The sequence below is a fragment of the Garra rufa genome, chromosome 1 (genome assembly GCF_049309525.1).
Source record: "Garra rufa chromosome 1, GarRuf1.0, whole genome shotgun sequence".
Classification (NCBI taxonomy): domain Eukaryota; kingdom Metazoa; phylum Chordata; class Actinopteri; order Cypriniformes; family Cyprinidae; genus Garra; species Garra rufa.
The window spans coordinates 15,758,365-15,783,088 of NC_133361.1; the positions used below are offsets into that span (position 1 = coordinate 15,758,365).

Below are 24,724 nucleotides of genomic sequence, written 5' to 3' on the forward strand. Positions count from 1 at the left end.
CAGAAGTCACATATGGTGGAACTTATATGCTTAAGCTGCACATCCTGTTTTGACACTAGACAAGAGATATATGATGATATATGTGACCCTGGACCACAAAACCAGTCTTAAGTCGCTGGGGTATATTTGTAGCAATAGCCAAAAATACATTGCATGGGTCAAAATTTTTGATTTTTCTTTTATGCCAAAAATCATTAAGAAATTAAGTAAAGTTCATGTTCCATGAAGATTTTTTGTAAAATTCCTACTGTAAATATATCAAAATGTAATTTTTGATTTGTAATATGCATTGTTAAGAACCTAATTTGGACAACTTTAAAGGTGATTTTCTCAGTCTTTTTGATTTTTTTGCATCCTCAGATTTCTGATTTCAAATAGATGTATCTCAGTCAAATATTGTCCTATCCTAACAAACCATACATCAATAGAAAGCTTATTTATTGAGCACATGATGTATAAATCTCAGTTTTGTCAAATTTAACCTTATGACTGGTTTTGTGGTCCAGGGTCACATATGAGATATATGAGATATATGATGGGGCCTCTTCCTTAACGTAAATGTTAAGGAAGAGGCTTCCAGACAAGCAAACTGGAGGCACAGCCAAAATTGGGAACAATAACCATATGTATGAAATGTATAGAACACGCCTTAAAGAAAACTGTATAAAAGAGTGTGCAGGCTTAGACTTTGGAGTTCTCTCGGCCTTGTTGTCTCTGACAATAAAGTCTCTTTTGGCATCAAAACCTAAGACCCCAGAATGTTTCTTCAAATGGGGAAAAGGGAAACCACAACAGGGGTTGTTTCGCGATCGCAATATCACGTTCCTGTTACTCGGTTCCACTATTACCCCCTGTCCGACGCCCCTGTGCGCGACCTCCAATTGGTGGCGATAAGCACCAACCCATCTAACAATTTTTGCTTCCCAAGAACGTTCCCTATTAGTTAGCCAGGAACGTTTTCTTTACGTAAATAGAACGTTCCCTTTAGGTTAGGGGAACGTTCCCGCAACGTTCTAAGAACGTTTATTTGACTTTAACTAGGATAACATTACATTCGTTTCTTACCACTGAATTAACGATGATGTGCTTCCCTCTTTTGGTCAGTAAATGAAAACGTCTTGGTAAACATTGTTTTCTTCAATTAGACCTCAAATCTCCCTAAAATAATAATATTTACTCTCGTATATATATATTTTATAAGTAATTATTCATTAAAGAGATCAATCAACGAATGTTAGTCAGTCAGTAAAACGAAATGACCGTTATTTTTTGAATTACGCAAGCGCGCCGCTTTATGTTGAAAACGGGAGAAAGCACCTGATGGAGAAAGCGTGTGCTGGAGAAGCTGCAGAACAAAGGCGTGCAGTAAAGAAATAAACCCAGTGTTTATAATATGATTTTTAGACACTTAACCTTGGCTTATTTTAGCTATAAAATTAAAATCATATTATCATTATAATGCGATTTGACCACTTTGGTGTCATTTATTAAATGCTTATTTTGGACATGAGATTCTAGTTTGTTTATGATGAAAAAATATATATACACATTTCAGCATTAAAATAATCAGAGTCATCTGCAAAGTTTTAATTAATTTACATGGTAATGACTACTAAAAATAACCTCCAGGGAACGTTCTGGGAACTTTCTCTCTAGGTTATAAACATAAAACTTAAAAATAACCTGCAGGGAACCTTCTGGAAAGGTTCTTTTAAGGTTTAAAAAAAATAAAAACAACCTGCAGGGAACGTTCTGGGAAGGTTATTTTTAGGTTATAAAATAAAAACTAAAAATAACCTGCAGGGAACGTTCTGAAAACGTTCTTTATAGGTTATTAACAGCAAAATAAAGTAAAACGATCTGCTGATGATCCTGAATGTCTTGTTGAATGTGTTTTGATAGTCTGAGGCTCATAAATAGCCTATTAACACAGAGGCTGAAAAGACTCTTTATTTCAAGTCAATAGTTCCTGTTTTGACCTCATTTATTATTCTGAAGTCTTCAATGAAATGATCTTCAAGGCAGTTTAGAGGAGATACCAGAAAGCAAGGTTAACTTACCATTTGCTAAACGCCAAACACGCAGTTGATTAAACCAGGTATTCTGGTTCCAAAAACACGTCCAGGAGTTCATTTAACACAGAGATTATGTTCCAGTTAAACACACAAGACATCCTCAACAGAGCGACGAATCACGAGTCACTACGGAAACAAACGCTAAGAAAATATGCGCCATAGGCTACTGCTTCTGTTCAAAGGCCATTTAGATACTTCCCAGCAAAGACAGAGCGTTCCCCCTCACGCTGGGAAGTATCTAAATGGTTTAATCAACTGCGTGTTTGGCGTTTAGCAATTGGTAAGTTAACCTTGCTTTCTGGTATCTCCTCTAAACTGCCTTGAAGATCATTTCATTGAAGACTTCAGAATAATAAATGAGGTCAAAACAGGAACTATTGACTTGAAATAAAGAGTCTTTTCAGCCTCTGTGTTAATAGGCTATTTATGAGCCTCAGACTATCAAAACACATTCAACAAGACATTCAGGATCATCAGCAGATCGTTTTACTTTATTTTGCTGTTAGAAACACATTTAAATCAATAGTTCAGTTTTCACCTCGTTTATTATGCTGGTGTCTTCAGATCTCGTGTAAAATGACACTTAAAGCTCATTTCAGTGGTGTCAACAGACTGAGGGTTATTTTTAGTTTTTTTACAAACGCACATTTTCAGTTTCTATATGCTGTTATTTTAATGAAGAAACAGAATAATGTTAGAATTAGAAATAAAAATGTGTGAATTAGCATCAGTTTGTCTCAGATCAGGCAGGAACACACGAACAACGACGTAATAAAAAGACGTACATTTAATAAATCCAATGGGAAACAGGCAGACACAGGAACACGGAGTGGTAACATTAAAGACCGACAAGAATACAGGGGAAAACACACACCTTAAATAGACAGACTGATTACAAACATCCAGGTGACAACAATGAGGGAGAAACCAAAACACTCAGAACTGCGGGGAAAATGGAAGAAACCAACATGAAAGTCCGGGGGTGTGACATTACCTCCCCCTCCCGGAAGGCGTGTCCTCGCGCCAACAAACGGGAAACAGCAAACAGTCTCAGGAGGGGGTTTCAGCGGAGGACCGACTCCCGGGAGGAGGGCAAAAGATGGAGTCCAAGGTGGTGACTGAATAGTCCATGGAGGTGATGACAGAGGGAGGAGCCAAGGAGGTGACAGGAAGGGGCTGGGGCAGGAGGAGCCAGGTGGGACCCAGAACACAGCCATGTAATCCCACGGTGGAGCCGATGAAGGGAGGAGCCATGGTGGAGGAGAGGCTGACGACTCCATGGGTCCAACCGACGGTTGTGGAGCAGGTGGTGGGAGAGCCCGATGCGGAGACGGAAAGCCGAAGATCCGGAGGGCCAAGGCGGAACCCAAGGCTCTGGCGACCAAGGCGGAGATGGAGATCCGGAGGTCCGCGGCGGAGCCGGAGCGACAGAGGGCCGAGGCTGTGCCCGCTGGAGGGAGGAGGTCCAACGAGCCGGTGGGACGGAGCGACGAGGCACAGCCGGAGGAGTATAGTCCAGAGGCGAAGGTAGGGCGACGACTGACCAGGGCGGAGCCGGAGGGACGATGGAGCCCGGTGGAGCTGGTGGACCGACGGGCGACAACAGAGACGAGGGAGCAGAGAGCCGGGGTGGAGCCGCAGGGTCAGAGGGCCGAGGCGGAGTCCAGGACTCTGAGGCTGGAGGCGATGGTGAGGGATCCTCCAGCCATGACACCGATGGAGATTGGCAGACCCACGGCAAACCCACCGCACAGATGGTGGGCTGAGGGTGAGCAAGGGGACAGACAGCAGACAACGGGGATTCATGAAGGCTGGGCGGAACCAGCGTTGACTCTGGACAGCTGGGCGGAACCAGCGGAGATTCAGGCTTCGGCAGAAAAGGGAGGGTGGGAGGGAAATCCAGGCAGATGCGTATTTCCGTGAAACAGTCAATTAAGTCCCCAGAGTTGTGCTCTTGCTCACCCCCAGTGGCGGTGCAGTGGACGGGGCTCTCTACAGCCCCCTCTTGCTCCACGAAGCACTCCACCGTCGCGGATGTAATGGCCGGCTCACGCACCTGATCAGCAGTTTTGACCCCGTCGGCACTCCATACTGCTGTCGCTCTGGGCTCGGGCTTTCCATCTATGAAGGGCCCATAATCCGCGGGTCGGGGTGGCTGGCTGGGCTCTGGGTCCGGAGTGGCACTCCAATGCTCCTTGGAACAGGCAGGGAACGTGGGTCTGTTTCTCGCCAGTGTCCACTCCACAAATGCGGCGAAATCTGCTCGAGGGCCATCCTCGGACGACGGCGCTCTGCACGACTGAGACTGGCGTCATAGAACGTACAGAGCGCGTCGTCCGGGTAGCTGGTGGTGTTTGCTACAAGCTGGAACATGAGAGTGTAACCCTCGAGCGGTAAATCCCCCTGCTTCAGCCGGAGGAGGATGAATTCTGGACGTAGGAAGGAATCCATGGGGGAAACACAATGGAAACAAAAAGACTGGGAAAAACGAACGGGAAACAAAACGGAGGAGAACACGCCAAAAACAAAACTGTTCCGGTCGGTCTTTCTGTCACAGATCAAGCAGGAACACGAACAACGACGTAATAAAAAGACGTACATTTAATAAATCCAATGGGAAACAGGCAGACACAGGAACACAGAGTGGTAACATTAAAGACCGAAAAGAATACAGGGGAAAACACACACCTTAAATAGACAGACTGATTACAAACATCCAGGTGACAACAATGAGGGAGAAACCAAAACACTCAGAACTGCGGGGAAAATGGAAGAAACCAACATGAAAGTCCGGGGGTGTGACACAGTTACTTTATAATAGACAGATATAGATGCTATTATGTGTCAGTTGGTATACGAGTCAAAAACAAAGTGTTTTATATATATAAAAAAACTATTAAAAAATAAAAATAATTATTAAAAATGCATATCAGGCATAGTTAGTCATTTGGAAATTATAAGGTGAAGTAGCCCTAGAATATTTGTCATTTTCAATCTTTATAGGCTACTTTACCAATATCAACAAACCACTAGGTTTTACACAATTGTTAGCAAGAATGTTTTAATTACTTAAAATAGAATAAAATATAGTCACTTTTTCTTTTACATATTTTATTAAGTACATGCCAGAATTTGATTGATTTTTACATGAATGTATCTGTTATGCTGAATGATTTTTGAATGATGAATGATTATTTGACCTATTTTCGCATTTTATTGGTTTTCTATGTATATAACATCACGTTTGTACATTTAATTTGATGCAGACACTAAAATTGGACATCTTCAATTTGACCAAGTGACTAATATATTAAAAACTGATTTTGGCAGATCAGCTCCTCCCACAGCAATCACGTCATTATCAGTGAAGCTCCTCCCTCTGCAGTTCAGCAATAAATGCTGGAATATTCCCATCAATTAACAAGACGAGCATTAAAGCATCAGAAAGAGCTGAAATCTGCAAAGACTGAGCTCCATGAGAGATCTAGAACTTTGCAGAATGAAACACACGGAAGATACTGAAGAACAAACAGGTTGGTGTTTATTCTTGATTTCTCATCCATTCAGTCATGATGCTATGAACATACAGTTTCATTTGTGGTAGTTTGTGTTGGCTTGCTTAAAAGTTATGTTCAGCTACTCATCTGCAGCGATGCTTGTTGCATTATCGCTGTCATATCTGACCATAACATGCCATATATCCTATAAAACACTCTCACATGTTTATTATTTTAATATTTTGGGAGGAAAAAAATTACGTGTGGTTTTAACAACCAGTTGCATTTACACTTGCCCAGTTTCATTTGGAATGCAGCCTAGACCACCTCTTGAAGTGGTTTGAGCTATCGGAATTAAATGCATCTCAAAAGCGTTTCGGATGGCATTTACATTCGTTTCTTTCCACAGAATCAATGATGATGCTTCCCTCTCTTTTGGTCAGTAAAAACCATAGACTGTAAAAAAGATGGACAACGCGTTTCCGCTTCTTTCCACTATAGAAAAGTGAAGCCAAAACAGCTCAATATGGCCGCTACCATCTTGGGGGAAGTTACGTCATTTGGAGCCAGAGCATGCGCAGTAGAGGTTCGTTTGGAGCCAGAGCATGCGCAGTAGTGTCGTGAGGCGGAGCCGCGGTGTCAAAGTCCCGCCCAAACTCCCGCAGACCCAATCGCACGATCACAATCATGACACCACACCCCGTTTTTATAGCATCAAATAACTACTTAAAAGCAAACTTATTAGAAAAACGAACACCTGAGCATGAATCAGCATTATAAAAACTACCTCACACGATGGAAATCACCTTTGGAAAAAAATTATTTGCCGTGTAATTCGATTATTTAGTTTGGCTCACGTCCCATTAGATTACATGGAGAGGGCGGGGTTTATGACCTATACTGCAGCCAGCCACCGGGGGGCGATCGAAAACTTTTGGCTTCACTTTTCAGGACACCTACGGCACGCTTGGTAAAAACGAAAACGTCCCAGTTAACATCGTGCTCTCTTCAATCAGACGTGTCAAATCTCCCTGAAATAACAATAACTCTCGTATATATATTAATTATAAGTAATTATCGATTAGAAAGATCAGTCAACTAATGTTAGTCAGTCAGTAAAACGAAATGACCGTTAATTTTTAAATTATGCAAGTGCGCGGCTTTATGTGGAAGACATTAAAGCGCGTGCAGATCAGAGGCGCACAGTAATGAAATAATTTTAAGACTACGCTTAACCTTGGCTTATTTTTAGCTATAAAATTTGAATTATATTATCATTATAATGCAAGTTGACCACTTTGATGTCAACAGTTTATTAAAAGTTTATTTTGCAAAAATAGTTTATGATAAAATAATATATACATTTCAGCATTAGAATAATCTGAATCATTTGCAAAGTTTTAATTAGTTTACATGGTTATGACTACTCAAAATAACCTGCAGGGAACATTCTGGGAACGTTCTCTCTAGGTTATTAAAAAGAGAACCTACACGGAACATTAATGTTCTCATTTGGAACCATATGAGAACCCAATAATTATGTTTTTAGTACATTATTTAATCGAAAAGTTGGTGTCAAAGTTATGGCAGTGCCGCATAATTTGTAATGTTAATATTACTTTAGACAATTGTGTCATTAATCAAATAAATGTAAAAGTACTTACTATAGAAACATGAGATTTGTGCCTGTAATATTTTACAAAGAGTAACTGGTAGAAAAGTGTACCTTGTTCATGCGAAGTTTCAATTAAAAATAAAAAATGCATCAAAATGATTTTAGTATTTTATGTCCTTTCACTTTAAATTATTTTGAATTAATTTTTTTCTTTCATATCAGAGATGATTGAAGAGAACAAGAAAAGTGAAGAACTGAGTGAAGCAGAGGAGAAACATTACAACAGTCGCTCAAAGACTAAAAAGACCATTCAGTGTGGAAAGAGTCTGATAAACAAACAACATTTTGAGCTTCACATGAGAATCCACACTGGAGAGAAACCGTTCACATGTGATCAATGTGGGAAGAGTTTCTCATGCAAACAAAATCTTAAGAGTCACATGATGACCCACACCGGAGAGAAGCCGTTTGAGTGTGATCATTGTGGGTCGGCATTCTCAACGAAACAACATCTTGAGCTTCACTTGAGAATTCATACTGGAGAGAAGCCATTCATATGTAATCAGTGCGGCAATAGCTTCAGTCGAAAAGCATATCTTGATGTTCACATGAGACTTCATACTGGAGAGAAGCCGCACTGGTGTGATCGATGTGGGAAGAGTTTCACACAATCAGCACACCTTAGAAGACACATGATGGGCCACATGGGAAAGAAACCGTACGCATGTGATTACTGTGACATGACATTTTTTGAGGCAGGAGAACTGAAGAAACACCTGACGGTTCATTCGAAAGAGAAGCCACATTCATGTTCTGCATGTGGAAAGAGTTTTTCACGGATGCAGTATTTGCAGAAACATGAGAAAACACACACTGGTGTTAGAGATCACATGTGCTTTGAGTGTGGAAAGACTTTTATTTCAGCGGATGGTTTAATATTGCACCAGAGGATTCACACAGGAGAGAAACCGTACAAGTGTTCACACTGTGACAAGAGATTCAATCAGTCGTCAAGTCGTAAATCGCACGAAAGGATCCACAGCGACGAGAAGCCGCACACGTGTGATCAGTGCGGGGCGAGTTTCAGACACAAATCAACTCTTAAGCATCACATGCGAGCTCACATCGAAAAGAAACCACATACATGATTATTGTTCAGCGAAGTCTGAAATCACAGCTTAGCAACAGAGCATTTTCTGACTGTTTGGTATCTGCACTTTAAAAAGATTTCACCAGTTTTAACTTAAAAACCTAAGTTCGGCAGCTGCCTTAAGTTAAATCAACTTAAAACTACAAGTTATTTCAACTCACAACAATAAAATTAGTTCAAATGACTTGTACTTTTTTTTTTAAGTTGATTTAACTTCATGTTAAGGCAGCAGGGTTAGAACTTACGTTTTTAGGTTGAAACTGGTGACAACTTTTTACGGTGAGTTTGGAAATCTCATCAGTAGAAAACATTAGGTAACTATTATGGAAGAGTGCCTCATTATGAGATGTTGAGTCATTAAACGAAAGTGTATGTCATCATTATTTGATGCTATGTCATTAAGTCATTTGACCTGATGTATTTTCCATATTTTTATTATAAAACTGATGAAAAGAAACTAAGGGAAATTGACCATGAAACGAATTAGGTTCGACATTTTATTTGATGGTACATATGTGTATTGATCACTGTTTATGTGTAAATACAATTTTATTGATGTTGCAAGGTACATGTTTTTGTTGTTGTTGTTTTTTTTATTTTTAATAAAGACATTTGGTTTAGAATTTTTTTTTTTGTTATGCTGTTTGAAAGTCTTTTCACTTCCCGATAGCAATCGCTAATTTAAGTGGTCTAAATGTTTTCATATCATCTGTGGAAGGCATAGGACTGTAAAAATGTTGACTATAGCAGTGGTTCTCAAAGTGGGGTGTGCGCGAGGGGGGGGGGGGGGGGGTGCTCCTATAAAATAAATTGGGTGCTCCTATATTTTTTTGGTGCTCCTAACTTTTTGAAGTTGGGAGCACCAGTGCTACCAAGTAAAAAAGTTCATTTCAAGCCCTGCTATGCCTTAGGACAGCATGAAACCTACAAAAAAAATAAAAATAAATAAACCTTGGAGAATTATAATAATAACAGTTATTCTCCCTGTGCTATCTTTTTATATTTCAAGTGTTACATGTGTTTTTCTCCTGTAGTTTTTTTTTTTTTAAACTAAGAAAGCATTAATTTTTCATTAAGTTTAGTAAAATCATTTATTAGTCTTAGGTGGGATAGGTATTTTTGGAGGGGGGGGGGGGCGCCAGATTTTTTTAAAGGTTTAAAGGGGGGCGTGACCAAAAAAGTGTGAGAACCACTGGACTATAGTACATCGATGACGCATTGGTGTTTTATAAATATTCATGACGCTGCGTGTTCTTATCCTATGAGAAGTCAATTCGCTTAATTATTAATGACAGCGCGAGCTGATTTGCTGTGGCAGGCGTTTCAGTCTATGAGATCGCCTACATTAACTGAGAGGAACGTTCATGGATGAAAGAAAGCGTATGAGTTCAGCAAACATGCCACGCCCACTTTTGCAGCATTTTTCAAAACTGTGGTGAGAGTAGCCAGTGCTGAAACAGGGGCTGTGTCCAAATTCAGGGTCTACATCCTTCGGAGGATGTTACGATACAGCGCCGCGACGAAGTCTGTCCAAATTCGTAGGATCCTTCAAATGCGGCCCACAAATACGTCCTCCTTTTCCCCGAATTGGAAGGATGGGTCTGGTGGATCCGTCCTACCTATCCCATAATTCCTTTCGGCAGAGCGCTTCCGGAATTTTCAAATAAAAGCGGACGAAGCGAGTGGTAGTAATGATGTAAGTTTAAAAAAAACTGGCGTTTAAAAAAAATATTTTTTTTTACAGCGGTTGTCTAGTTAGGCCTTTGGTTTTAGCATTAAGCTTTTTTTTTTTTTTTTTTTTTTACATTTGTATGTTTATATGCTAAAAAAAAAACATCTCTTTCGTAAACTAGCTTCTTTCTTACTGCCTGTGTGAATATGGGAACTGAAAGAAGGGTAGGCTGTCCAAATTCACAGACACCTACTTCCAGGTTTTGCGGTCTTTGGAGGACCCCTCCTCCTTCAACCGGGTAGGAAGGATCCTAAGGAGGATGCAGACCCTGAATTTGAACATAGCCAGGGGGGTGTCGTTACCCTTTAAGCAAACACACCTGATTCAGGTGATCAGCTCATCCCAGCCGAGGAAGAAGGGTCTTATCTAGCAAAACTATCAGTCATTTTCGAAACAAATCGACACTTAAAGGGTGAATTCCAAATGGCTTTTTTGCGCCCTTCAAGGGCACTTCGGGAAGGGGACGCCATTTGTAGGGACATTTCAAATGAAAGTGAGCAACTTAATCCCTTCACGAAGGGCCCTTCCAGAAGGCCGTTAGCGAAGGGAACATGGTCACTTCACGGAAGTGATTTCAGTTATTGATCACATGATCTTCACATGATCATAGTTTCTCTATCCTCTTTTAAAATCTCTCCAAGCACATTCCTAAACCCCTACTGAACATTTAGAGCTTTAAATAATACTGTGAAGTTCTGCATTAATGTATTTTAATCCAAAAAGAGAATCCAAAAACATTTTGCAAACATTGGGAAAGCAGACTGAAACATTGAGGAATAATTTATTCAGGCATTAAATGATCACACATTCATTTAACGTTTGATTGTTTAAAACAATGTAATGAAAATACTAGATTTCAGTAAAGGCACATTACAGCATTTGGCACATAATCTGTCTCCATTTAACAAATAAAAATTTAAGTCAAATCAAGCTTACAAACAAACAAGCAAATCTCTTCAAACAGTGGGCAATTTAAACATTTTGCCAAAAATTTTACTTCAGTAAACAGTGATTTTTCATAATAAACTGTTCATGTAAATCATAGTAAAAGTTGTTGCGACTCCATCAGCTCAAGTAGGTTTCGCAAAGGTGGGGGTTAAGGGATCAAATATGCTTACGGGGGCAGGCGCCACTGGTTTGGAATATCATCTGAAGGCTGAATAAATAAGCTTTCCATTAATGTATGGTTTGTTTTAGGATATGACAACATTTGGCCGAGATAAAACAATTTGAAAATTTGGAATCCAAGGGTGCAAACAAATCAAAATATTAAGGAAATTATCCAAATGAAGTTCTTATCAATGCATATTACTAATCAAACATTAAGTTTTGATATATTTATGGTAGGACGTTTACAAAATATCTTTTGCCATAAAAAAACATTTTATTAATTTTGACCCATACAATGTATTTTTGGCTATTACTACAAATATACCCATGCTACTTAAGACTGGTTTTGTGGTCCAAGGTCACAAATATGCTTCTGGGGACCAGCGTTTTGGGCCACCTCACCTCAAATATGCTTACAGGGCCTGTGGTTTGGGCCCCCCACCTCAAATATGCTTGCGGGGGCCAGTGGTTTGGGCCCTCACCTCAAATATGCTTGCGAGGGCCAGGGATTTGGTCCCCCACCTCAAATATGCTTACAGGGGTGGGGGGCCTAGGGTATGGAAATCTCAAATATGCTTACGGGGGCAGGCAATGGTGGTTTGGGAGGCTGAAATAGGCTTACAGGAGCAGGCGCTGTTGGTTTGGGAGGCTGAAATAGGCTTATGGGGGCAGGCAATGGTGGTTTGGGAGGCTGAAATAGGCTTATGGGGCAGGTGCTGGTGGTTTGGGAGGCTGAAATAGGCTTATGGGGCAGGTGCTGGTGGTTTGGGAGGCTGAAATAGGCTTACAGGGGCAGGCGCTGTTGGTTTGGGAGGCTGAAATAGGCTTATGGGGCAGGTGCTGGTGGTTTGGGAGGCTGAAATAGGCTTACAAGGGCAGGCGCTGTTGGTTTGGGAGGCTGAAATAGGCTTATGGGGACAGGCGCTGGTGGTTTGGAAGGCTGAAATAGGCTTACAGGGGCAGGCACTGTTGGTTTGGGAGGCTGAAATAGGCTTATGGGGGCAGGCAATGGTGGTTTGGAAGGCTGAAATAGGCTTATGGGGCAGGTGCTGGTGGTTTGGGAGGCTGAAATAGGCTTATGGGGCAGGTGCTGGTGGTTTGGGAGGCTGAAATAGGCTTACAGGGGCAGGCACTGTTGGTTTGGGAGGCTGAAATAGGCTTATGGGGGCAGGCAATGGTGGTTTGGAAGGCTGAAATAGGCTTATGGGGCAGGTGCTGGTGGTTTGGGAGGCTGAAATAGGCTTATGGGGCAGGTGCTGGTGGTTTGGGAGGCTGAAATAGGCTTATGGGGCAGGTGCTGGTGGTTTGGGAGGCTGAAATAGGCTTACAAGGGCAGGCGCTGTTGGTTTGGGAGGCTGAAATAGGCTTATGGGGACAGGCGCTGGTGGTTTGGAAGGCTGAAATAGGCTTATGGGGCAGGTGCTGGTGGTTTGGGAGGCTGAAATAGGCTTATGGGGGCAGGCAATGGTGGTTTGGAAGGCTGAAATAGGCTTATGGGGCAGGTGCTGGTGGTTTGGGAGGCTGAAATAGGCTTATGGGGCAGGTGCTGGTGGTTTGGGAGGCTGAAATAGGCTTATGGGGCAGGTGCTGGTGGTTTGGGAGGCTGAAATAGGCTTATGGGGCAGGTGCTGGTGGTTTGGGAGGCTGAAATAGGCTTATGGGGGCAGGCAATGGTGGTTTGGAAGGCTGAAATAGGCTTATGGGGGCAGGCAATGGTGGTTTGGAAGGCTGAAATAGGCTTATGGGGCAGGCGCTGTTGGTTTGGGAGGCTGAAATAGGCTTATGGGGCAGGTGCTGGTGGTTTGGGAGGCTGAAATAGGCTTATGGGGGCAGGCAATGGTGGTTTGGAAGGCTGAAATAGGCTTATGGGGCAGGTGCTGGTGGTTTGGGAGGCTGAAATAGGCTTACAGGGGCAGGCGCTGTTGGTTTGGGAGGCTGAAATAGGCTTATGGGGCAGGTACTGGTGATTTGGGAGGCTGAAATAGGCTTACAAGGGCAGGCGCTGTTGGTTTGGGAGGCTGAAATAGGCTTATGGGGACAGGCGCTGGTTTGGGAGGCTGAAATAGGCTTATGGGGTCAGGTGCTGGTGGTTTGGGAGGCTGAAATAGGCTTATGGGGGCAGGCAATGGTGGTTTGGGAGGCTGAAATAGGCTTATGGGGTCAGGTGCTGGTGGTTTGGGAGGCTGAAATAGGCTTATGGGGTCAGGTGCTGGTGGTTTGGGAGGCTGAAATAGGCTTATGTGGTCAGGTGCTGGTGGTTTGGGAGGCTGAAATAGGCTTATGGGGCAGGCAATGGTGGTTTGGGAGGCTGAAATAGGCATACAGGGGCAGGCGCTGTTGGTTTGGGAGGCTGAAATAGGCTTATGGGGACAGGCGCTGGTGGTTTGGGAGGCTGAAATAGGCTTATAGGGACAGGCGCTGGTGGTTTGGAAGGCTGAAATAGGCTTACAGGGGCAGGCACTGTTGGTTTGGGAGGCTGAAATAGGCTTATGGGGGCAGGCAATGGTGGTTTGGAAGGCTGAAATAGGCTTATGGGGCAGGTGCTGGTGGTTTGGGAGGCTGAAATAGGCTTATGGGGCAGGTGCTGGTGGTTTGGGAGGCTGAAATAGGCTTACAGGGGCAGGCACTGTTGGTTTGGGAGGCTGAAATAGGCTTATGGGGGCAGGCAATGGTGGTTTGGAAGGCTGAAATAGGCTTATGGGGCAGGTGCTGGTGGTTTGGGAGGCTGAAATAGGCTTATGGGGCAGGTGCTGGTGGTTTGGGAGGCTGAAATAGGCTTATGGGGCAGGTGCTGGTGGTTTGGGAGGCTGAAATAGGCTTACAAGGGCAGGCGCTGTTGGTTTGGGAGGCTGAAATAGGCTTATGGGGACAGGCGCTGGTGGTTTGGAAGGCTGAAATAGGCTTATGGGGCAGGTGCTGGTGGTTTGGGAGGCTGAAATAGGCTTATGGGGGCAGGCAATGGTGGTTTGGAAGGCTGAAATAGGCTTATGGGGCAGGTGCTGGTGGTTTGGGAGGCTGAAATAGGCTTATGGGGCAGGTGCTGGTGGTTTGGGAGGCTGAAATAGGCTTATGGGGCAGGTGCTGGTGGTTTGGGAGGCTGAAATAGGCTTATGGGGCAGGTGCTGGTGGTTTGGGAGGCTGAAATAGGCTTATGGGGGCAGGCAATGGTGGTTTGGAAGGCTGAAATAGGCTTATGGGGGCAGGCAATGGTGGTTTGGAAGGCTGAAATAGGCTTATGGGGCAGGCGCTGTTGGTTTGGGAGGCTGAAATAGGCTTATGGGGCAGGTGCTGGTGGTTTGGGAGGCTGAAATAGGCTTATGGGGGCAGGCAATGGTGGTTTGGAAGGCTGAAATAGGCTTATGGGGCAGGTGCTGGTGGTTTGGGAGGCTGAAATAGGCTTACAGGGGCAGGCGCTGTTGGTTTGGGAGGCTGAAATAGGCTTATGGGGCAGGTACTGGTGATTTGGGAGGCTGAAATAGGCTTACAAGGGCAGGCGCTGTTGGTTTGGGAGGCTGAAATAGGCTTATGGGGACAGGCGCTGGTTTGGGAGGCTGAAATAGGCTTATGGGGTCAGGTGCTGGTGGTTTGGGAGGCTGAAATAGGCTTATGGGGGCAGGCAATGGTGGTTTGGGAGGCTGAAATAGGCTTATGGGGTCAGGTGCTGGTGGTTTGGGAGGCTGAAATAGGCTTATGGGGTCAGGTGCTGGTGGTTTGGGAGGCTGAAATAGGCTTATGTGGTCAGGTGCTGGTGGTTTGGGAGGCTGAAATAGGCTTATGGGGCAGGCAATGGTGGTTTGGGAGGCTGAAATAGGCATACAGGGGCAGGCGCTGTTGGTTTGGGAGGCTGAAATAGGCTTATGGGGACAGGCGCTGGTGGTTTGGGAGGCTGAAATAGGCTTATGGGGCAGGTGCTGGTGGTTTGGGAGGCTGAAATAGGCTTACAGGGGCAGGCACTGTTGGTTTGGGAGGCTGAAATAGGCTTATGGGGCAGGTGCTGGTGGTTTGGGAGGCTGAAATAGGCTTATGGGGCAGGTGCTGGTGGTTTGGGAGGCTGAAATAGGCTTACAAGGGTAGGCGCTGTTGGTTTGGGAGGCTGAAATAGGCTTATGGGGACAGGCGCTGGTGGTTTGGGAGGCTGAAATAGGCTTATGGGGCAGGTGCTGGTGGTTTGGGAGGCTGAAATAGGCTTATGGGGGCAGGCAATGGTGGTTTGGGAGGCTGAAATAGGCTTACAGGGGCAGGCGCTGTTGGTTTGGGAGGCTGAAATAGGCTTATGGGGACAGGCGCTGGTGGTTTGGGAGGCTGAAATAGGCTTATGGGGAAGGTGCTGGTGGTTTGGGAGGCTGAAATAGGCTTACAGGGGCAGGCGCTGGTGGTTTGGGAGGCTGAAATAGGCTTATGGGGCAGGCAATGGTGGTTTGGGAGGCTGAAATAGGCTTACGAGAGCAGGCGCTGTTGGTTTGGGAGGCTGAAGTAGGCTTATGGGGACAGGCAATGGTGGTTTGGGAGGCTGAAATAGGCTTACAGGGGCAGGCACTGTTGGTTTGGGAGGCTGAAATAGGCTTATGGGGGCAGGCAATGGTGGTTTGGGAGGCTGAAATAGGCTTATGGGGCAGGTGCTGGTGGTTTGGGAGGCTGAAATAGGCTTATAGGGGCAGGCGCTGTTGGTTTGGGAGGCTGAAATAGGCTTATGGGGCAGGTGCTGGTGGTTTGGGAGGCTGAAATAGGCTTACAAGGGCAGGCGCTGTTGGTTTGGGAGGCTGAAATAGGCTTACAGGGGCAGGCACTGTTGGTTTGGAAGGCTGAAATAGGCTTATGGGGGCAGGCAATGGTGGTTTGGGAGGCTGAAATAGGCTTACAGGGGCAGGCGCTGTTGGTTTGGGAGGCTGAAATAGGCTTATGGGGGCAGGCAATGGTGGTTTGGGAGGCTGAAATAGGCTTACAGGGGCAGGCGCTGTTGGTTTGGGAGGCTGAAATAGGCTTATGGGGGCAGGCAATGGTGGTTTGGGAGGCTGAAATAGGCTTACAGGGGCAGGCGCTGTTGGTTGGGAGGCTGAAATAGGCTTATGGGGACAGGCAATGGTGGTTTGGGAGGCTGAAATAGGCTTATGGGGCAGGCAATGGTGGTTTGGGAGGCTGAAATAGGCTTACAGGCGCAGGCGCTGTTGGTTGGGAGGCTGAAATAGGCTTACAGGGGCAGGCGCTGTTGGTTGGGAGGCTGAAATAGGCTTATGGGGACAGGCAATGGTGGTTTGGGAGGCTGAAATAGGCTTATGGGGGCAGGCAATGGTGGTTTGGGAGGCTGAAATAGGCTTACAGGGGCAGGCGCCGTTGGTTGGGAGGCTGAAATAGGCTTATGGGGACAGGCAATGGTGGTTTGGGAGGCTGAAATAGGCTTACAGGGGCAGGCGCTGTTGGTTTGGGAGGCTGAAATAGGCTTATGGGGACAGGCGCTGGTGGTTTGGGAGGCTAAAATAGGCTTATGGGGGCAGGCAATGGTGGTTTGGGAGGCTGAAATAGGCTTACAGGGGCAGGCGCTGTTGGTTTGGGAGGCTGAAATAGGCTTATGGGGACAGGCGCTGGTGGTTTGGGAGGCTGAAATAGGCTTATGGGGAAGGTGCTGGTGGTTTGGGAGGCTGAAATAGGCTTACAGGGGCAGGCGCTGGTGGTTTGGGAGGCTGAAATAGGCTTATGGGGCAGGCAATGGTGGTTTGAGAGGCTGAAATAGGCTTACAAGGGCAGGCGCTGTTGGTTTGGGAGGCTGAAGTAGGCTTATGGGGACAGGCAATGGTGGTTTGGGAGGCTGAAATAGGCTTACAGGGGCAGGCACTGTTGGTTTGGGAGGCTGAAATAGGCTTATGGGGGCAGGCAATGGTGGTTTGGGAGGCTGAAATAGGCTTATGGGGCAGGTGCTGGTGGTTTGGGAGGCTGAAATAGGCTTAAAGGGGCAGGCGCTGTTGGTTTGGGAGGCTGAAATAGGCTTATGGGGCAGGTGCTGGTGGTTTGGGAGGCTGAAATAGGCTTACAAGGGCAGGCGCTGTTGGTTTGGGAGGCTGAAATAGGCTTACAGGGGCAGGCGCTGTTGGTTTGGAAGGCTGAAATAGGCTTATGGGGGCAGGCAATGGTGGTTTGGGAGGCTGAAATAGGCTTACAGGGGCAGGCGCTGTTGGTTTGGAAGGCTGAAATAGGCTTATTTTGGCAGGCAATGGTGGTTTGGGAGGCTGAAATAGGCTTACAGGGGCAGGTGCTGTTGGTTTGGGAGGCTGAAATAGGCTTATGGGGGCAGGCAATGGTGGTTTGGGAGGCTGAAATAGGCTTACAGGGGCAGGCGCTGTTGGTTTGGGAGGCTGAAATAGGCTTATGGGGGCAGGCAATGGTGGTTTGGGAGGCTGAAATAGGCTTACAGGGGCAGGCGCTGTTGGTTGGGAGGCTGAAATAGGCTTATGGGGACAGGCAATGGTGGTTTGGGAGGCTGAAATAGGCTTATGGGGCAGGCAATGGTGGTTTGGGAGGCTGAAATAGGCTTACAGGCGCAGGCGCTGTTGGTTGGGAGGCTGAAATAGGCTTACAGGGGCAGGCGCTGTTTGTTGGGAGGCTGAAATAGGCTTATGGGGACAGGCAATGGTGGTTTGGGAGGCTGAAATAGGCTTATTTTGGCAGGCAATGGTGTTTTGGGAGGCTGAAATAGGCTTACAGGTGCAGGCGCTGTTGGTTGGGAGGCTGAAATAGACTTGTGGGGGCCATTGGTTTGGGCACCCCCGCGTTAAACATGCTTGCCCGTGGTGTTTTTGTCCTCTGCACCTGAAATATACTTGCAGGAACAGGGATTTTGGGGGTGGGGGCTAGGGGTTTGCACCCCCTTGGCTTAAATGGAAGGCTTACAGGAAGGGGTTGGAGGTCGGAAATGAATGAGGGCTCCTCAGCTGTGAACATCACTGGATGAGAATCTGATTCAGATAAACACATAATTATTCAAGATTATTTATATATATAAGATTATTAATAATTATTTAAGTGAGGAAACAAATTCATGCTAAACATTGGGTACAATGACGGTATGTATAAACTAATTATTTAACAGGTAACAATGTCTCACCTCATATGAATGTGTTACTGTTATTTATTACTGTATGCTAAAGTGACAAATATGGTTAATGTAAAATGTAAACCTACATTTCTTGTCAATCCGCATATATTCTGTTTAGTTGTTATTGCACTAAGGTTTGTATTTTAAATTGTTTAATGCAGTGGTTCCCAACCACGTTCCTGGAGGCCCCCAACACTGCATGTTTTTCATGTCTGCTTAATCAAACACACCTGATTCATCATCTCATTAGTACAGACTCCATTACTTGAAATGGGTGTGTCAGACAAAGGAGAGATGCAAAATGTGCAGTGTTGGGGGTCGTCCATGAACATGGTTGCATGGGAACCACTGGTCTAATGCATCTATCACTAATTATTTTTTTTTTCATTCAGTCTCAGATGCAACTAATACATTATTTGTTACAGCACCACGTGTTTTCAGAAATCAGCCTTGAACTGAATTACACAAATTAAGTGTAAAAGACTAAACACCACTAGACTAGATTTTAGATTTGTGTTCATTATTCAGAGCAACTCACAGTCTAGAAACTCTTCTTGGGTCTCATATTCTGGAGTCAGAATGACCTGGACAATTTTCACTGCAAAACACATCTGCTGTTTAATTCTCATGTCATGGGGAAATTAAAATTAACATATTCCTCAAAATAAATCAGTATTTACCTCTTTTAGATATGTTCTGTATGTCATCTGTGCAAAACTGCTACAGTTTGTCTCTGTCAGGGGTGTATGCAGGACTAGACGAGATGATAGACGATATTCACAAATACAATATATTTAATATAATTTTCCAAGAGGAACAAGGCAGGAACACGAAGAGCTTTCACACACATCAAAACGTTAAGGACCGACAATACACTGAACTCAAAGACAGACTCTTAAAGACAAACTAATCAAGATACACAGGTGACATTGATGACTGATAATAAAACACAGGTGTAACAGATGACGGTGACGAGGGCTAAACCAAATGACAGATCAACAGGGGGAGACAATGGGAGAAACCAAAGACATAAACTGACATAACTATGACATTACGCCCCCCTCCGCAAAGGCGCGTCCTCGCGCCGTACAAAACAGAAACAGAAAACAGACTAGAGGGGCAGCAAAACTGAAAAACAGAGTCCATGGAGGAGGCTTAGGTGGAGGACGCAACCCCGGGAGGGGGACCAAAACAAGAGTCCAGGTAACACAGAAAACAGTCCATGGGGGCGACGACGGAGGGAGGAGCCAGGGAAGACACAGGAGGGGCCTGAAGCAGGAGGAAAACCACAGGACCCAGACCACAGCCATGATGACGGCCCACGGTGGAGCCGACGGAGGGAGGAGCCATGGTGGAGGGAGGACCGCCGACTCCATGGGGCCGACCGACAGAGGCGGAGCAGATGGAGGAGGAGCCCGAGGCGGAGACGGAGAGCCGATGATCCGGGGTGACGCCGAGGATCCGGAGGGCCAAGGTGGAACAGACTCTGGCGCCCGAGGCGGAGGCGGAGTCCCGGAGATCCGCGGCGGAGCCAGAGCGACAGAGGATGGAGGCTGTGCCCGCAGGAAGGAGGAGTCCCAAGGAGCCGGTGGGACGGCGCGACGAGGCACAGCCGGAGGAGCAGAGTCCTGAGGAGCCGATGGGGTGACGACTGACCAGGGCGGAGCCGGAAAGACGATGGAGCCCGGTGGAGCTGGTGGATCGACGGGCGACGGTGGAGAGGAGGGCGTCAAGAGCCGTGGTGGAACCGCAGGGTCGAAGGGCCGAGGCGGAGTCCTGGACTCGGAGGCTGGAGGCGGAGCTGAGGAATCCTCCAGCCGAGACGCCGTTGGAAACTGGCAGCCCCGCGGCGAGCCCACTGCACAGATGTTGGGCTGAGGGTGAGCTGAGGGGCTGTCAGGGGACAGCGGTGGCCAGACAGACATGGCAGCAGATGACAGAGGGTGGGTGGGTGGGAATTCCGGGCAGACAGGACAGACGGATATTTCCATATCAAAGTCAATTAAGTTACCAGAGTTATCTTCGACGAGATCCGAGAAAAAGTCTATTAAATCCCCAGAATTTTGTCCAAGCTCACCCTCAGTGGTGGTGCAGTGGGCAGGGCTCTCTGTAGCCCTCTCTTGCTCCACGTCATACTCCACCGTCGCGGATGTTGCAGTCGGCTCTCGCACCTGGTCCGATGTGTCCGGCTCTGGCTCTGTCGCTCTTGGCTCTGGCTCTCCATCGTCGGTGGGCTCTGGCTGCAACTCCGCTTGTCGGGGTGATGTTGGGCTGGGTTCTGGGTCAGGTGTGGGGCTGGTGTCATCCTCCGCGTTCGACGAAGATCTGCTGGACACCAGCACCCACACGATGAAATCAGCGATGCTCTCTCGAGGACCTTCCCCGGACAACTGCCTCTTGATGGTGTTGTTCAGTCCCTTACGGAAAAAGGTACAGAGGCAGTAGTCCGGGTAGTGCGTGTAAGGCACGAGGTGGACGAAGTCTCTGGTGTAGTCCTCGAGAGAGCGATCCCCCTGCTCCAGGAGAATGATGCTCACAGCAGGGTCCATGATAAAAACCAAAAAATAAACACTGAGAAAAACGAAAAATAAAGCAGGGGAAACACGCTGGGGAACTGTTTAGGTCGGTCCTTCTGTCAGGGGTGTATGCAGGACTAGACGAGATGATAGACGATATTCACAAATACAATATATTTAATATAATTCTCCAAGAGGAACAAGGCAGGAACACGAAGAGCTTTCACACACATCAAAACGTTAAGGACCAACAATACACTGAACTCAAAGACAGACTCTTAAAGACAAACTAATCAATATACACAGGTGACATTGATGACTGATAATAAAACACAGGTGTAACAGATGACGGTGACGAGGGCTAAACCAAATGACAGATCAACAGGGGGAGACAATGGGAGAAACCAAAGACATAAACTGACATAACTATGACAGTCTCTGAGTCGAGAGACTGATTTTACTATATCATCAAAAGACAGATGAGAACTGACCGTGAAGCCGTCTGTAGATTCAGAGAGAGAGACAGACGACAAACTCTACAGACACAGAGACAAAACACAAACTCCCCGTAAATAAAGAAGCTTGTCAACATCATCGATCCTGCATGTTTGAGAAAATCTTTCTCTGTTATACCTGCTAAATAAAAATGTGAAATTAATAAATGAAAATACCTGGAGGAAGTGAACATGATCCTGTGTTTGTGAAAGCTGCTTCAGCTCAGCATCTTTCTTCCTCAGTTCATCAATCTCCTTCCAATAGCTCCAGTTGTTCTTCATCTCGACTCACTGCAGCTCTTTCCTGATCTCTGATCAGATGCTTCACCTCAGAGCGACGTTTCTCAATGCAGCGGATGAGCAGCAGAGCGCTGTATAGGACACACATTACAATTAGATCATTCACTAGTACTGATACCTCAAACAGCAGCAGTGAGCTTCAGTGCGAATAAAAAACTTAAGTATGAGAATCTCAAACTTCTCTTCTTCTCCAAACTCACCTTATGAGACTTTACAGCCTCTCTCAGCTGCTGAACATTGTTCTCTCTGCTGGATTAGTTTCAGGAATTTCCTCTGTATTTCCTCAAAATGTCTCTGCAGAAAACATCAGATCAAAACTGCATTTTCACATAACAAATGAGCAGAGAAACAACATGAAGCATTACTCATGAACTCCAGTTTGGAGCAGTACCTGTTTCTCTTTCCGTTCTGCTCCAGTTGATACAGTGTCATGATTTTTGTGTTCATCCACCAAACACATCATGCAGATGCACATCTGGTCAGTACGGCAGTAGATTTCCAGCATTTTATCATGTTGAGGGTAGATCATCTCCTGCAGGCGTCCAGTGGCGTCCATCAGATTGTGTTGTTTATCTCTGAAGAGATTCTCATGCTGTTCAAGATGAGTTTGACAGTAAGAGCTCAGACACTCCAGACATGATTTCAGTGCTTTCTGTTTAATTTCAGTGCAGGCGTTGCAATGAACATCTTCAGATCCAGTGTGACGAACTGCAGGAGAAGCAGCTTGGAGTCTTGTCCTCTTCAGTTTTTCCACCATTTCGGCAAACACCACGTTTTTGCTTAAAACTGGTCTTGGTGTAAAGGTCTGTCTGCACTGAGGACAGCTGTAGATTCCCTTCTGATCTTCCTGATCCCAGCATTTTGAGATGCAGTTCATACAGTAACTGTGTCCACAAGGAAACGTCACTGGATCCTTCAGGAGATCCAGACAAACTGGACAGCTGAACTGATCCTCATCCACTGAAATACTACCTTCTGCCATTTCACTGTATGAATACACAAACAGAAAAAACACAACAGTTTATCAGTTTAGAAGTGCACTGTTTCTTGTTCATTTGGATCAGTCATTGGATGGGATTATTGTGGTTCTCAAATATTTGATCGACTGTATTTTTGACTTGATTGAAATGAGCAAGTGGCATGTTTTATGAAATTCATGCTTTCAGTTTTAGTACATTGGTTTGCTGTGCAACACAGGTTTTACCTTTTATGAATTAGCCACTTTTTTATGTTTATGACCATTTTAACACATGAATGCTTTAGTATTAGTTCCATTTATTAAAGTTCTATCATTAAAACCAGATGGATAAGTTCAGTTGCTAAGATTAATTCCTAATATCCAGTAATAATATCCAGTATCCTTTTAAGCATACCGTATATTGCTTAAAATACTTAAATCTGTATTGTGATTAGACACAGATAAACATTGTTTCCACATCCTGTTAATCTAACAAAAGTCTACGACCTCTAAACAGCGCATACGTGTGAGGTCTGAGCCGAAATGCAGCTGGTTTAAAATTGTGATGTAGAAATATGCATTAATCTACAACGTAATGCTAAAAACAATCGGTCAAACAAAACATAACAGTTAATCAATTTTCGTTTTGGTGGATTCAGCAAAACCGAAACTAAAACAAACATCGAGACACTAAAAGTCATAAAAGGGCGTTAATGTTTGAACAACCCCCCCGAAAAGAGTAAAACAGGCTACACTCACAACCCATAAGTGACTCTGGACGCACCTGTATTTGGAGAGATTTACCAACGCGTTCTGCGTCTTTGTTTTCTGCATGCAGACCTGCCTCAAGAGCTCTGTGCAAGTGGACTTTGCGCCACAATAAAGTGACAGCTGACTTAATAATGTAAAGGCAATCGTATAAAAGCAAACGTCATCTCTGATCAAATTAATAAGATGTATGTCATACAGTTGCAATCGAAATTATTCAACGCCCAAAGACTACAAGCTTTTCTGAAGATTCAGGACTTTATACAAATTGCACAAAAAAAAAAAAAAAGGAAAACAGTTTCCTGGCATATTAAAAATGAAAAGTCAATATATAATGTAATGTTTTTGAGTCATAGGATTTTTTTTTAATAACACAGCTATGTCATAATTATTCAACCCCTATTCAACATTGCTGTTTAAAGTCACTTATTTTTATGGAAAGCTAAATTTTCTTAAAACGCCATTAAGCCTTAAGAAACTCTATAATGAAAAACAAATTTGTTTAATCTGTTACCCATACATACATTTAGCTCATGCATGTGCTGATGTTGAGTGGCAAACATGGTAAAGTCAACAGAGTTCTCACTATGCTATAGAGAAGAATAGTTTTATTATATTAGAAAGTCTAAGACTACATTAAGAAGTTTCTATAGACACAGTTGGCAGACTTAGGCTATTCCTTAGCTGAAACTGTGCTGTACCAGAAAATCTTTGAGGGTGTTGAAAAAAGCACAGTATCATAAAATGTTTGATCAGAGCACTTTCTAGACCCATGGATCAAATAAAAAGAAAGAAAGAAAAAGGCAAAGTAGAAGCAGAACACCACATCGTCATTGTCAAACATGGAGGTGGGCCATTCCTGTTATGGGGTTTTATTACTGTAACATGAAGTGGAAATCATGACCGTTGATGTATTTCTTATTTTCCAGATGATCTAAACCAGGGATCCTCAAATCTGACCCACAAGATCCACTTTCCTGCAGAGTTTAGCTCTAACCCTACAATCTTTAAAAAAAGGTGCTTAACAATGCCACAGAAGAACCTTTTCTGTCTGAATGGTTCCATAAAGAACCTTTAACATCTGAAGAACCTTTCTGTTTCACAAAAGATTCTTTGTGGCCAAAGAAAGCTCTTCAGATTGTAAAAAGGTAAGAAAGAGATGGTTCTTTTAAGAACATTTGATTGAATGGTTCTTTGTGAAACTAAAAATGTTCTTTTTTCTATGGCATCGCTTGAAGAACCTTTTAAAGCACCTTTATTTTTAAGAGTGTAATCAATGTATCAAAGATCATTAGAAAATCACAGTTATGCCGAGTTTAGACTGCACGATTTTCAAAGCAATCGTGTCGCTGCTGTGTTCACACTGCACGATGGATCGGCGACAGGGGGTTTCACACTGCATGACTTTACAATAGGAAGAAT

The 24,724-nt window shown here is 44.7% G+C and overlaps 2 protein-coding genes and 1 pseudogene across 2 annotated transcripts in view; 1 reads left to right on the forward strand and 2 right to left on the reverse strand.

Annotated features, from left to right (window-relative positions):
* Positions 1–24,724, reverse strand: part of LOC141290255 (interferon-induced very large GTPase 1-like) — a 453,394-nt gene that overhangs the window by 162,622 nt on the left and 266,048 nt on the right. The window lies entirely within an intron of this gene.
* LOC141342058 (uncharacterized) lies at positions 7,412–8,335 on the forward strand. The gene has a single exon (XM_073846450.1). It carries the CDS (start codon positions 7,412–7,414, stop codon positions 8,333–8,335), a length of 924 nt encoding a protein of 307 aa, XP_073702551.1.
* Positions 18,808–22,558, reverse strand: LOC141342072 (E3 ubiquitin-protein ligase TRIM47-like; annotated as a pseudogene).

Coding starts and splice junctions, on each gene's coding strand:
- LOC141342058 (XM_073846450.1), top strand. CDS start 7,412: ATGATTGAAGAGAACAAGAAAAGTGAAGAACTGAGTGAAGCAGAGGAG.